The 14,495-nt window shown below is 42.3% G+C and overlaps 1 protein-coding gene across 1 annotated transcript in view; it reads right to left on the bottom strand.

The window, feature by feature from the left end:
- The window catches only part of QPCT (glutaminyl-peptide cyclotransferase), a 425,195-nt gene that overhangs the window by 122,947 nt on the left and 287,753 nt on the right, over positions 1 to 14,495 (bottom strand). The window contains exon 5 of the mRNA XM_073627561.1: positions 844 to 943. Within this exon, the coding sequence (XP_073483662.1) occupies positions 844 to 943 (100 nt within the window). The remainder of the gene's footprint in view (positions 1 to 843; positions 944 to 14,495) is intronic.

Below are 14,495 nucleotides of genomic sequence, written 5' to 3'. Positions count from 1 at the left end.
GAAGTGCTGACAGCTCAGCACAGAACGCTGGCTGCTGGGGGAGAGCTGACTGAGGATTTTAACCCTGATCTGTTATGGTGAGTGCATTGCATATACTTGCTTTTCTACAAAACTCATCTCTCCTTTGTGCACTTCTGCATGCTACTGGCTGGACGATGCAGGGAGAAGGTGGGTGGAGCTAATCAGAAGCAGGAAGTTAAATCCTCCCCGCTGGGAATGCTGGGTCTCTGCCTCTCTCCTCCTCGTGACGCCACTGGTTGCTAGACAACAGGTAGGCAGCGCCTAGCAAACATTTGGGCACTGAGCCAGCGGCTCATGTAAAAGGGGTCTCACCAGCCAGTGGTCCACCAAAGGCTGTCAGTGAGTGATAGCAGCGATGTGAGTGATATTTTAGGGGGCATCAGATCTGCCCAGGGCCAGGGGGTAATTCCGGGACACTGTAGGTTGGACTTGATGGACTTGTGTCTTTTTTCAACCTCACCTACTATGTAACTATGTATTGTCCCAGAATGAGGGTGCCCGGGACCCGGGACAGAGCTGCCAATTGCGGGAATGTCCTGCCGAATCAGGGACGGTTGGGAGGTATGCTTGACTGTTATCATGATAGCAAGATGACCAAGAACAAGAAGGTATCTATTAACAATAAAAATAATTTTAATTACAACTCTCAGATTTTGGTTGGTTAGGGTACAAAGAATAGAATGTTAACAGAAAGACAGAAACCTTAGGAAGTACAAAGCTGACTTGCAAAGTATGTTTTGTATATATCATATTAGTTATCACAAATATGTATCATTTTCTATCATTTTTAGTTCAGCTGTTATTTCATAAAAAAACACTTACCAATAGACTGAAGTTTGTTATACCAGCGAATAGTATTTTGAAAGTAGTTTGGGAAGACAGGTGTTGGAGCTCCAATTAGATCAAGCAAAACTAACAAGTCCTGAAAAAAAATAAATAAAAAAAAATCAAAATGTACTCCTAGAACCCCCCCCTCCCCCAACAACTCTTTATTGACTCTGGACTGCACCTGTTATGAGCCACATGGTTGTGGTCAACTTCAGTTTTGGTAAGAAGCTGAGGTGTTTGGGAACTCTAGCCTATCCTTCTTTCTTTCTCTTTGTATTTGATATGACTTGGTAACTACAGTGCATCTGGAAAGTATTTACAGCGCTTCACTTTTTCCACATTTTGTTATGTTTCAGCCTTATTCCAAAATGGATTAAATTCATTATTTTCCTCAAAATTATACAAACAATACCCCATAATGACAGCGTGAAAGAAGTTTGTTTGAAATCTTTTCAAATTTATTAAAAATAAAAGAACAAAAAAAATCATCCCATGTACATACACTAACTATTCACAGCCTTTGCTCAATACTTCATTGAAGCATCTTTGGCACCAATTACAGACTCTAGTCTTTCTGAGTATGATGCTACAAGCTTGGCACACCTATTTTTGGGCAGTTTCTCGCATTCCTCTTTGCAGGGCCTCTCAAGCTCCATGAGGTTGGATGGGGAGCGTCGGTGCACAGCCATTTTCAGATCTCTCCAGAGATGTCCAATCAGGTTCAAGTCTGGGCTCTGGCTGGGCCACTCAAGGACATTCACAGAGTTATCCCATAGCCACTCCTTTGTTATTTTGGCTGTGTGCTTAGGGTTGTTGTCCTGTTGGAAGATGAACCTTCACTCCAGTCTGAGGTCCAGAGCGCTCTGGAGCAGATTTTCATCAAGGATGTCTCTGCACTTTGCTACATTCATCTTTCCTTCGATCCTGACTAGTCTCCCAGTTGCTGCTTCTGAAAAACATCCCCACAGCATGAAGCTGCCACCACCATGCTTCACTGTAGGGATGGTATTGGCCAGGTGATGAGAAGTGCCTGGTTTCCTCCAGACATGACACTTGCCATTCAGGCCAAAGAGTTCAATCTTTGTTTCATCATACCAGAGAATTTTGTTTCTCATGCCTTTCAGGTGCCTTTTTGCAAACTCCAGGTGGACTGTCATGTGCCTTTTACTGAGGAGTGGCTTCCGCCTGGCCACTCTACTATACAGGCCTGATTGGTGGAGTGCTGCAGATATGGTTGTTCTTCTGGAAGGTTCTCCTCTCTTCACAGAGAAACGCTGGAGCTCTGTCAGAGTCACCATCGGGTTCTTGGTCACCTCCCTGACTAAGGCCCTTCTCCACCCAATCGCTCAGTTTGGCCTGGCAGCCCGCTCTAGAAAGAGTCCTGGTGGTTCCAAACTTCTTCCATTAAGAGATAATAGAGGCCACTGTGCTCATTGGGACCTTCAATGCTGCAGAATTTTTTCTGTACCCTTCCCCAGATCTGTGCCTCCATAAAATCCTGTCTCTGAGGTCTATAGACAATTCCTTGGACTTCATGGCTTGGTTTATGCTCTAACATGCACTGTTAACGGTAAGACCTTATATAGACAGGTGTGTACCTTTTCAGATCATGTTCAATCAACTGAATTTACTACAGGTGGACTCCAATCAAGAAACATTTCAAGGATGATCAGTACAAACAGGATCTACAAATCTGGCTGCCTTTGACCAGATGTTGGTTGGTTTGAGAGAAGAAAGCAGTTTGGGGGTAAAGAACGGAACTCTATTCTTTACCGCTTTGACACCACCCATCGAACCCAGAGGTCTAGGACGTTTGTGACCCAGAGAGAAGCAAATTGCAACAAATGTTCTCCTTCAAAAGGCATACATGCAAGACATGTTTTATAGGCAGCTTCAACTGTCCAGGCTTTTAGCCAAAAGATTCTGCTTATATGGACAGAAATCAGAGCCATTGTGGAGATTTGTGTCATGACTTGTTCTATGGCATGAACACAAAAGAGAAAAGCAGATGGTAGTTGCTGTAGGGTTCTGCCAAACCATGGTCCTAGAATACAGGATCTTGTTGGTTGTTCATTGCCCTAGTCCAGTTAGCTGAAGTTTGAGAAACAGAAATTGCCTTTAAAAGCATATCTAACTTTCTGTCAGCAGAATCTTTTAAAGAATAGTGTACAGTATATTGAGATGTTTGTTTAAGATTGAGACAGCCCTTTTTCCACTTTCAATTCTATGGATATAACTTGTTTCCAATTCCACTGCCTTAAATAAATGTAATAAAGTAATTCTTATCTGTCTGTTCCCAACCTTCTTGACAATGTGCACAGCTTATGTTTAATTTCAGTGTCTGTCTGTCTTCCTGCCATGGCCAATAAAAATGTTTGATGGGGGGGGGGGGGGGGTGTATAGTTCCACTTTAGGGCTTGAGAGAATAAACCTAACAAACTCTGCAGCAGCAAATGGTACAAGCTGTCATTCTGAAAAGGGGACTGCCTTTTTTCCTCCACTTACTTCTACAAGATGACAGGACTGTAGCTATCTATAAATCCAGCTTGGTTACATAGTTACATAGTTAGTAAGGTTGAATAAAGACACCAGTCCATCAAGTTCAACCTGAGCAAGTGTGGGTGCGTGTCTACAACTATCCCTATTTTTTTTTTATTTAAGGTACCCATATAGAGCTGTGTCAATTTTTTACGCAGTGCTCCACACATATATCGCACACTCACATCGATCCCAAACCTCAAGGAGACACAATCCAAGGTCCCTAACATTCATATACTAGGGCCAATTTTGGACAGAAGCCAATTAACCTACCAGCATGTCTTTGGAGTGTGGGAAGAAACCGGAGTACCCTAAGGAAACCCACGCAGGCACAGGGAGAACATGCAAACTCCAGGCAGGTAGTATCGTGGTTGGGATTTGAACCAGAGACCCTTCTTATTGCTAGGCGATAGTGCTACTCACTACAGCACTGTGCAGCTAAAAGACGTTTCCCATCTCATGTTGAAGCTGTGAGAAGAAGGACTGAAGGTCCCCGCAAAGAGCTGTGAGTGCAGTAATTGATCATAAAATGAAAATCGGTATCCTATAGTATGATGCTTTAATATGAGCATAATATGATATGAACATTGATAGGCAAATTGCCAGCAATTTAAGTGGTTAACATGCATGTGTACTCTGGACACATTACTAAAGAATAGTTCTTCTATAAACAATGAGTGACCAAATGTGATAAAATATAGAAATTTGCTTCTTGAAATAACAATTACTACTGTGTCATCACCTCATGGAAAAACACTCACCAAATATGGCCGTCCAGATCAAAGAAAGGTCAAAATAAGTGTATATTGTTTGTCAAACTTGTGAAGACTCCCATACATTATCCTATCCTAAACCAATCATATACTGTATGTTGCCAATAATGTCTCTTTAAAAGCTGCAATTAGAATATCACCTCTCAAAGCATGGAACTGTGCACTGGGAAAATAAAAAAGAAAGCTCCCATAAGATATGTAACATTATAATAGGGCAAAACATCAGAAAGAAAGCCACTCACATTTAGAAAGTGCATCAATAGCTTGTAATTCCCATAAACTTGTGTAAACTCTCGTACACAATCCATTCTGATTGTACTGATCCTATACATTTCTGTTATTTACTCCTCAGCTGTCACAATCAATAAATCTGCGCACTTCTGTCAGTGTTCTCCATTAGTAAAGCACAGCCAAAGCTGAATAAAGCAAGTGGGGGTTGGTGCTGCGCTGTTCAGACAAAAACCAGATAAAAGAACAACGTGCTGCTAAAGGTAGCAGTATACATACAAATGAGTGAATAAATAAACAAAAACAAATCAATAATGCAAACACTATCCACGGTGGATAATAAAGTGACAGTTTTCAAAGTACAAGGTGCAAAGTACTATTGATATATATTTAAACACTGCAATAATTCTTCTATATATAAAAATATGTGCAAAAATGGACTGTGCAAATATGCAAAATAAACTGTGCAAAACCAGCAAAAGTCTTGTGCAAAGTACAAGTAAACTGTGCAACAACAGCAATACAGTCCTTTCTTCTTTGTGCAAAGAACATCAATGTGCAAACAAAGGTGTCGAGGAAAAATAATAATCTCCTCTTCGTGCATAGGCACACACTAGTAAGAATAGCCTCTTACCTTGCAGTAATGAGGTAACTGCATGTATATAAATCTGTGATATTTGCTTTTTCCTTAGAATATAATCCTGGGCCAGTAGGATCTCAAGATGTCTTTGGCTCTCAGTGGATGCAAGGAGAATGTTAGGAAAGAAAGGGGGTTTCGGATTGTGTAGTATTTTGAAAACAGGTTACTTTTATTAGTGGTAAACAGTGAGGGTACTCATATTCAATAAAAAACAATAGACAATGCTCCACGAGCGGCGAGCAATAGACAATGCTCCATAAGCACGACTTCATCAGGGGCATGCCCTGATGAAGTCACGTGACCGTGATGCCATGCATAGGGACGGAAAGGCACCTAGACTGACGCTGTCAGATGAGCTCGTCGCTCATGGAGCACTGTATATTGTTTTTTACTGAATGTGAGTACCCTCATTGTTTACTACTAATAAAAGCAACCTGTTTTAACCACTTGCCGACCGCCGCACGACGATATATGGCATGGCATGGGTAGGCATAAGGGCTTACCTGTACGTCCCTGCCTGCTCGCGGGCGGGGGTCCGATCAGACCCCCCCGGTGCCTGTGGTGGTTGGCTTCGTTACAGGAGTGATCCGTGCTGAGGGGGAGGCCATCTATTCGTGGCCACCCCCTTGCGATTGCTCCTGACGAATGAAATGCTTCCTCTGCCTCTGTAATGTAAACAGTGGCAGAGGAAGTGAAGTCATCTCTCCTCGTGAAGCCTTTTCGTTCCGGCTTCCAAGGAGAGAAGACATCCAAGTAAGTGCACCAAATACAACACTTACAGTAGAACACTCTAGGCACACATTTCACCCCCCGATCACCCCCCTGCACCCCCTGTCACAGTGACACCAATAGCATTTTTTTTTTTTTAACTGATTACTGCATTGGTGTCATTTTGTGACAGTTTTAAGTGGTAGGGCAGTTAGTGGTAGGCCCCTTTAGGTCTAGGGTACCCCCCTAACCCCCCCTAATAAAGGTTTAACCCCGTGATCACCCCCCATCGCCCCCCATCGCCAGTGTCACTAAGCGATTTTTTCTGATCGCTGTATTAGTGTCACAGGTGACGCTAGTTAGGGAGGTAAGTATTTAGGTTCGCCGTCAGCGTTTTATAGCGTCAGGGACCCCCATATAGTACCTAATAGAGGTTTTAACCCCCTGATTGCCCCCTAGTTAACCCTTTCACCAGTGATCACCGTATAACTGTTACGGGTAACGCTGGTTAGTTCATTTATTCTTTATAGTTTCAGGGCACCCGCCGTTTAATACCTAATAAAGGTTTAACCCCCTGATCGCCCAGCGGTGACATAAGTTAAGTTTTAGGGTCAGATAGGGTCTGCGTTGCCCCAGGCAGCGTCAGGTTAGTGCCAGTACTGCTAACACCCACGCACGCAGCATACACCTCAGTTAGTGGTATAGTATCTGAATGGATCAATATCTGATCTGATCAGATCTATACTAGCGTCCCCAGCAGTTTAGGGTCCCCAGTGTTAGCGTGATCCGCCCAGATACCTGCTAGTACCTGCATTTTGCCCCTCCGCCCAGCCCAGCCCAACCCACCCAAGTGCAGTATCGATCGATCACTGTCACTTACAAAACACTAAACACATAACTGCAGCGTTCGCAGAGTCAGGCCTGATCCCTGCGATCGCTAACAGATTTTTGGTAGCGTTTTGATACAGTCGCTAACAGTCTAGGAGCTTTTTTACCTGTGAGTCTCACTAGTGTACCACTAAATTTAGAGCTCAAAATGGCAAATCGACGGTACACTAGTGAAGAGGCCTACACGTTTCTGAGCATGGCAGATAGTGAAGAGGAAGTCACTCATCTGTCAGATTCAGGCTCAGAATATGAACCTGTAGACAGCAGCGGCTCCATGACAGATAGCTCTGACGACAGAGTTGTGGTCACTGCCAAGGTCAGGCGTACCAGACCCCAATCTTCTTTTTCTGCTGTTGAGGTGCAAGAACCGCAGGGCTCTCGTATGGAGCAGAGAAGTACTAGCGCCGCTATTCCTTCTGGTGCACTGGCAAGCACCAGCGGCCTAGTACACTCTGGTCGTACATCCAGCACTGCAGTATCACGTGGTGACGTGGCGAGTCCCATAAGAGCAGTTCAAGCTGGTGAGGTGGCAAGCACAAGTAGTGTCCAGCTGCCACCAAGAAGACAAAGACAGGCCCGTCGTGCCCATAGTGTCCTTCCTGCAGAATTCGCCAATCCAAATTGGGAGCCCACCACTTCTGCAGCACCTGTACTTCCCCCATTCACTGGCCAACCCGGCATTGAAAAAGTGTAAAATAAAAGTAAAAAAAAATAAAAACACAAAAAAATATATAAAAATAAAAACCAAAAATAGTTGTCGTTTTATTGTTCTCTCTCTCTCTATTCTCTCTCTATTGTTCTGCTCTTTTTTACTGTATTCTATTCTGCAATGTTTTATTTTTATTATGTTTTACCATGTTTGCTTTTCAGATATGCATTTTTTTATACTTTACTGTTTACTGTGCTGCATTGTTAACCATTTTTTTGTTTTCAGGTACGCCATTCAGCTGCAGCGCAGATTTATTTATCTTGACAGCAACAGCGTTTGCTCCCACGATACATAAAGCCGTGACTCCAGCACTGTAGGAGGTGATTTCACCACCACAGTTAAAAAAAAGAGCATATATGCCGAAGCATGGGGGCAGCAGGGGCAGAGGAGCGATTTGCTCCTACCTTTTGGGGCGGATGCCCCCATGCTTTGGCATATATAAACGGTGCATGTATGCCCATCATTAGAAGTGGGTGGATGAAGGGAGGTATTCTAATGGTGGGCATACCCACTGATCAATCTCTTTTTTTCGTTCAGCCCACAGGCTGCATGAAAAAAAAGATTACAATATATGCCCAACAAGGACCAGCAACGTACTGGTATGTTGCTGGACTTTGAGTGGTTATACCAGAATGATGCCTGTGGGTTTAGGTATCATCTTGGTATCATTCTTTTCAGCCAGCGGTCGGCTTTCATGTAAAAGCAATCCTTGTGGCTAATTAGCCTCTAGACTGCTTTTACAAGCCGTGAGAGGGAATGTTCCCCCCCACCGTCTTCCATGGTTTTCTCTGGCTCTCCTGTCCCAACAGGGAACCTGAGATTGCAGCCGGTGGTTCTGCCAGCTGACCATAGAGCTGATCAGAGCTCATCAGAGACCAAAACGGCTCCAGTCATCTCTATGGCCTAAGAAATCGGAAGCTACGAGCATTTCAGGACTTAGATTTCGCCGGATATAAACAGCGCCATTGGGATATTGGGAAAGCATTTTATCACACCGATCTTGGTGTGGTCAAATGCTTTGAGGGCAGAGGAGAGATCTAGGGTCTAATAGACCCCAATTTTTTCAAAAAAGAGTACCTGTCACTACCTATTGCTATCATAGGGGATATTTACATTCCCTGAGATAACAATAAAAACGATTAAAAAAATATAAATGAAAGGAACAGTTTACAAAATAAAATAAAAAAGCAAAATAAATAATTAAAAAAAAACCAAAAAAAAACCACCCGCCCCCCCCCCTGCTGTCGCGCAAATGCGAACGCAAGCGTCGGTCTGGCGTCATATGTAAACAGCAATTGCACCATGCATGTGAGGTATCACCGCGAAGGTCAGATCGAGGGCAGTAATTTTAGCAGTAGACCTCCTCCATAAATCTAAAGTGGTAACCTGTAAAGGCATTTAAAGGCTTTTAAAAATGTATGTAGTTTATCGCTGCTGCACGTTTGTGCGCAATTTTAAAGCATGTCGTGTTTGGCATCCATGTACTCGGCCTAAGATCATCTTTTTTATTACATCAAACATTTGGGCAATATAGTGTGTTTTAGTGCATTTGAATTAAAAAAAGTGTGTTTTTTCCCCAAAAAATGTGTTTGAAAAATTGCTGCGTAAATACTGTGTGAAAAAAAATTAAACACCCACCATTTTAATCTGTAGGTCCTTTACTTTAAAAAAATATATAATGTTTGGGGGTTCAAAGTAATTTTCTTGCAAAAAAAAATATTTTTTCATGTAAACAAAAAGTGTCAGAAAGGGCTTTGGTTAGAAGAGTGGGTGATATGTGACATAAATTTCTAAATGTTGTGCATAAAATACCAGGACAATTTAACCCCCCCCCCAATGACCCCATTTTGGAAAGTAGACACCCCAAGCTATTTGCTGAGAGGTATGGTGAGTATTTTGCAGATTTCGCTTTTTGTCACAGTTTTGAAATTTGAAAAAAGAAAAAAAAAAAATTTTTCTTTTCTTTCTTCATTTTCAAAAACAAATGAGAGCTGCAAAATACTCACCATGCCTCTCAGCAAATAGCTTGGGGTGTCTACTTTCCAAAATGGGGTCATTTGGGGGGGGGGGGGGTTGTGCTATCTTGGCATTTTATGGCCTTCGAAACTGTGACAGGTAGTGAGGAGTGAAATAAAAAATTTACGCCCTTAGGTGGTGCTTGGTTTTCGGGGCCCCGTACACAGCTAGGCTCCCAAAAAGTCCCACACATGTGGTATCCCCGTACTCAGGAGAAGCAGCAGAATGTATTTTGGGGTGTAATTCTGCATATGCCCATGGCATGTTCAAGCAATATATCATTTAGTGACAACTTTGTGCAAAAAAAAAAAAAAGTTTGCCATTTTCCTGCAACTTGTGGCAAAATATAGAATATTCCATGGACTCAACATGCCTCTCAGCAAATAGCTTGGGGTGTCTACTTTCCAAAATGGGGTCATGGGGTGGGGTGTTGTGCCATCTTGGCATTTTATGGCCTTCAAAACTGTGATAGGTAGTGAGGAGTGAGATCAAAAATCTATCTGCCCTTTGAAATCTTGAAGATGGTGATTGGTTTTCGGGGCCCCGTATGTGGTTAGGCTCCCAAAAAGTCCCACACACGTGGTATTCCCGTACTCAGGAGAAGCAGCGAAATGTATTTTGGGGTGCAATTCCACATATAACCATGGCATGTGTGAGCAATATATAATTTAGTGACAACTTTTTGTAATTTTTTTTTTTTTTTGTCATTATTCAATCACTTGGGACAAAAAATAAAATATTCAATGGGTTCAACATGCCTCTTAGCAATTTCCTTAGGGTGTCTACTTTCCAAAATGGGGTCATTTGGGGGGGGGGGGGGTTATACTGCCCTGCCATTTTAGCACCTCAAGAAATGAGATAGGCAGTCATAAACTAAAAGCTGCGTAAATTCCAGAAAATGTAGACGCTATCATTTTTGCGCAAACTAATAAATATATGCTTATTGACATTTTTTTTACCAAAGACATGTGGCCGAATACATTTTGGCCTAAATGTATGACTAAAATTGAGTTTATTGGATTTTTCTTATAACAAAAAGTAGAAAATATCATTTTTTTTCAAAATTTTCAGTCTTTTTCCGTTTATATTGCAAAAAATAAAAATCGCAGAGGCAATCAAATACCATCAAAAGAAAGCTCTATTTGTGGGAAGAAAAGGACGCAAATTTTGTTTGGATACAACATTGCATGACCGCGCAATTACCAGTTAAAGCAGCGCAGTGCCAAATTGTAAAAAGTCCTCTGGTCTTTGGCCAGCCAAATGGTCCGGGGCTGAAGTGGTTAAAAATACTACACAATCCGGAAACCCCTTTCTTTCCTAACATTCTCCTTGCATCCACTGAAAGACAAAGACATCTTTAGATCCTACTGGTCCAGGATTATATTCTAAGGAAGAAGCAAATATCACAGATTTATATATACATGCGGTTACCTCATTACCGCAAGGTAAAAGGCCATTCTTACTAGTGTGTGTCTGTGAACGAAGAGGAGATTATTATTTTTCCTCGGCACCTTTGTTTGCACTTTGACGTTCTTTGCACAAAGAAGAAAGGACTGTATTGCTGTTGTTGCACAGTTTACTTGCACTTTGCACAAGACTTTTGCTGGTTTTGCACAGTTTATTTTGCATATTTGCACGGTCCATTTTTGCACTTATTTTTATATATAGAAGAATTATTGTAGTGTTTAAATATATATCAATAGTACTTTGCACCTTGCGCTTTGAAAACTGTCACTTTATTATCCACCGTGGATAGTGTTTGCATTATTGATTTGTTTTTGTTTATTTATTCACTCATTTGCATGTGTACTGCTACCTTTAGCAGCACATTGTTCTTTTATCTGGTTTTCGTCTGAACAGTGCAGCACCAACCCCCACTTGCTTTAATCTTTGTATGGGTATGGATTGACTCTTATTCAGTGCTTGCAGCAGTTCCATATTTATTTTCCACTCGGTAGCGCAGGAATAAATACATACCTTATCAAAGCTGAATAAAGCCTTCACTGTACCAAGCATCAAGGAGTAGCTGGGTAATCTGGGCCCTCCTGCGTAAACCTTCCCTTTTTACCGGTTTGCACCATGTGACCTCAGGAAAGGGTTAATCCCCGAAACATGTAGTCCTTTGTTCGAGCCACCGGCATCCTCTTTTCCTGGTTCCTTACATTTTTCATGGCTTTGTCTCCAGTGTCAGGTTCCCGTGCCCCCTGGTGCCCTTACAGAGCATTTCTCCTGTGGAGTACCTTCTGCCAGCACCTGACGTTTCTCCTGGGCCCTGAACGAGTCATTTGTGGCCCTTGGGAGTGTTACGTCTGGATCTCTCGGCCACTGCCTGCTCCTTTGATTTTTCCAATTGTCATCTGGCCCTCCATTAACCCCACAGGAATTCCCGGGGTTTGAGCCACCCATCTGGCCCCGCATACAGGTGTCACACTTTCCATCCACCCACATGAGTTTGGCTCATTGTTCCATCTGCATATCCATCAGTCTGTGCACCCTGACCATCTGGTATTACCTTGTATACTGCTTTTTATCCGTGGACACCTTTTATTCAATAAACTGTCAATTTATCCCTAGCTCAGTGATTCCGCTAATTTACCATACTTTCAGGAACAGTACCCCCTGTAAATGTTTTCTAGCTCTATCTCATTGGTTGCATGAGTTAGGGAGCAGCGGCCAGTGTGGTTCCCCCCTTACATATCCACTTTGGAAATTTCTATGCACCTGGTTTCCAGAGTATTATTCAAATCTTGTTTAAGTTCAAAGTGATAAAAAAAAAGAAAAATCAAAAACAGTACCTACATAATGGCACATAATTCAGGAGTCTCCGCTAGCAATACTAACATTCCACAGGCATTCCCAAGGCACTACACCAGTCTCCTCACTCACCTCAGTCCCGTGCCAGATGCCACAGGAATCTGCAGATCTCTGCTTGCCCAGACAGCTTGCAGGAGTCAGCACTTGTGCGGTTTCGATACTGAGCTGCACTGCCTGCATCTAAAGATACAGACACTAAGCTCTGTCCCGCCCGATCCCTCATCACAGAATTTGATTGACAGCAGGAGGAGCCAATGGCTCAAGCTGTTGTCAATTGGCCCTGCGAGGAGGGAGAGAGCAGAGTTTTTATCCCTCAGACCTTTTATCCCTCAGACCTTTCACCAGTTTTGTTGCTCGTCTCTGGACTTGTTCTATTTTATTAATATCTTTTTGTAAACGAGATAAAAATATGTATAAAGGAATCAGATTCTCCTTTCTTATGTTGGTGACCCCTCTAGTGATAAATCCCAGAATTCTATTTGCTTTCCCAACTGTCTGGCCACACATTGCTTATTTTGCAATCATCTGAAATAAGTACCCCCAAATCTTTTTCCTTTGTAGTGCTGGCCAACGCTGTACCCCCAAGTATTGTACTCTATCAAGGAATCCTTTTTCCCTAGGTGCATTATTTGACATCTAGCAACATTGAATTGCTGTTTCTACTGCTTTGGCCAATTGCAATGAATGATGCCATGATTCAATGAATGATGACTTTAAGGTCATCACAGAGAACAAGGGGGTAGTTTTTACATCTGGAGGAAAAGATATGCAAAGGCTTCTTCACAGTGAAAATGTGCAAAATACTCCCTCAAGAGCTGATTCTAGCCTGCTCAGTAGTTGCTTTTTTTTTTTCTCTGTAGGTTGAACTGGATGGACTTGTATCTTTTTTCAACCAGACTATGTAACTATATAACTAAGTTGCTACACACTGGGGGAATGTGGGGGTTTCATACTGAAAACAAAGTTTCAGGCTAAAAAATATTGGAAAACACATTTTTATGTTTAATGATTTGTATAAGATTTAACAATATAAAATACATGTTGAATATAATTTATTTCATCTAAAATAAAATATGCTGTTACTTAATTTTAATTGCATAAAACTGACATTTATGTCTTGTTCTGAAGTATATTGTATTTTTACTTCAAAGCAATTATTCCTGTTAGCCAAAAGTCTACAGACTTACTTTTATTAATCACTATGGTAACAGTGTTCTTTGAAAATGTAGGTCAGTTACAGCATGAATCACTGAAGCTAAATAAGCTATCAGTATTACTAGATGTGTTATGCTATAATTACTGCTTGTTGAATCTTCACACTGGTTACAGTTTCCAACACTTCGGTGGCTAACTTTCTGTCCTTGGTAAAAGACATTAAAAGGAACCACATAATGGTATATAACTTGATTTAAAAATGTGACTACTTTATGTAGACAAGGAAATGTAAGCAATTTTCTATCACTGTTTACCAAAAGAATACATAGTGGTACCGTTATTTTTTTTATCTATGCATGCTAAGCAGTGTGGTAAACATCTATTTAACATGCATTGTATGTGTGTAAAACACTCAAACCATCCCTATTGACAGCAGCTTGCTCTGGGTCCCTCACCGCAGCTTCAGAGACCCTTTTGGGTGACAGCGTGCATACACCCATATCTATAGGCGTGTGCACGGGGTGAGCCTGGGCACACCCTAATCACCCCCTGCATGTTAGTGTAGCTGCATTGCGGGTCTCTCCCGAGATCTGCTGTGAAATGCTGCAAGAGAGTGTATAGCGCACTGCCTGTGGAACAGTTTCACATTTTGAGCAGTCAGTGAGGCTTGTAAGAGCCGCTCATTGTGTGTGAAACTGTCATGTAATGTACTGCATGCAGGGAGAGAGACCAGCTGTCAAATTCGGCAGTGATGTCGGGGTGGGCAGGAGCGAACAGCTATCAAACACCAGCCAACAGGTTAGGGGCTGGGTGGGCCGTTCTGTGTATGTGGCTCCGCCCCTTTCTTAAGCCACCCAATCATTGGCTGGTGTTTGATAGCTGCTCGCTCCCGCCCACCCAACATCACCACAGTGTTGACAGCTGGTCTCTGCAAGCAGTTACATTACATGACAGTTTCACGCACTGAGCAGCTCTTATGCCCCGTACACACGATCGGATTTTCTGACAACAAATGTTGGATGAGAGCTAGTTGTCGGAAAGTCCGATCATGTGTATGCTCCATTGAACATTTGCTGTCGGAATTTCTGCCCACAAATGTTTGAGAGCAGGTTCTCAAATTTTCCGCCAACAAAACTTGTTGTCGGAATTTCTGATCGTGTGTGCACAAGTCCATCAC

Source organism: Aquarana catesbeiana, linkage group LG04, assembly GCF_042186555.1.
Source record: "Aquarana catesbeiana isolate 2022-GZ linkage group LG04, ASM4218655v1, whole genome shotgun sequence".
Classification (NCBI taxonomy): Eukaryota; Metazoa; Chordata; class Amphibia; order Anura; family Ranidae; genus Aquarana; species Aquarana catesbeiana.
The sequence above is the reverse complement of the archived record's forward strand: the minus strand, read 5'-3'. Positions and strand labels throughout refer to the sequence as shown.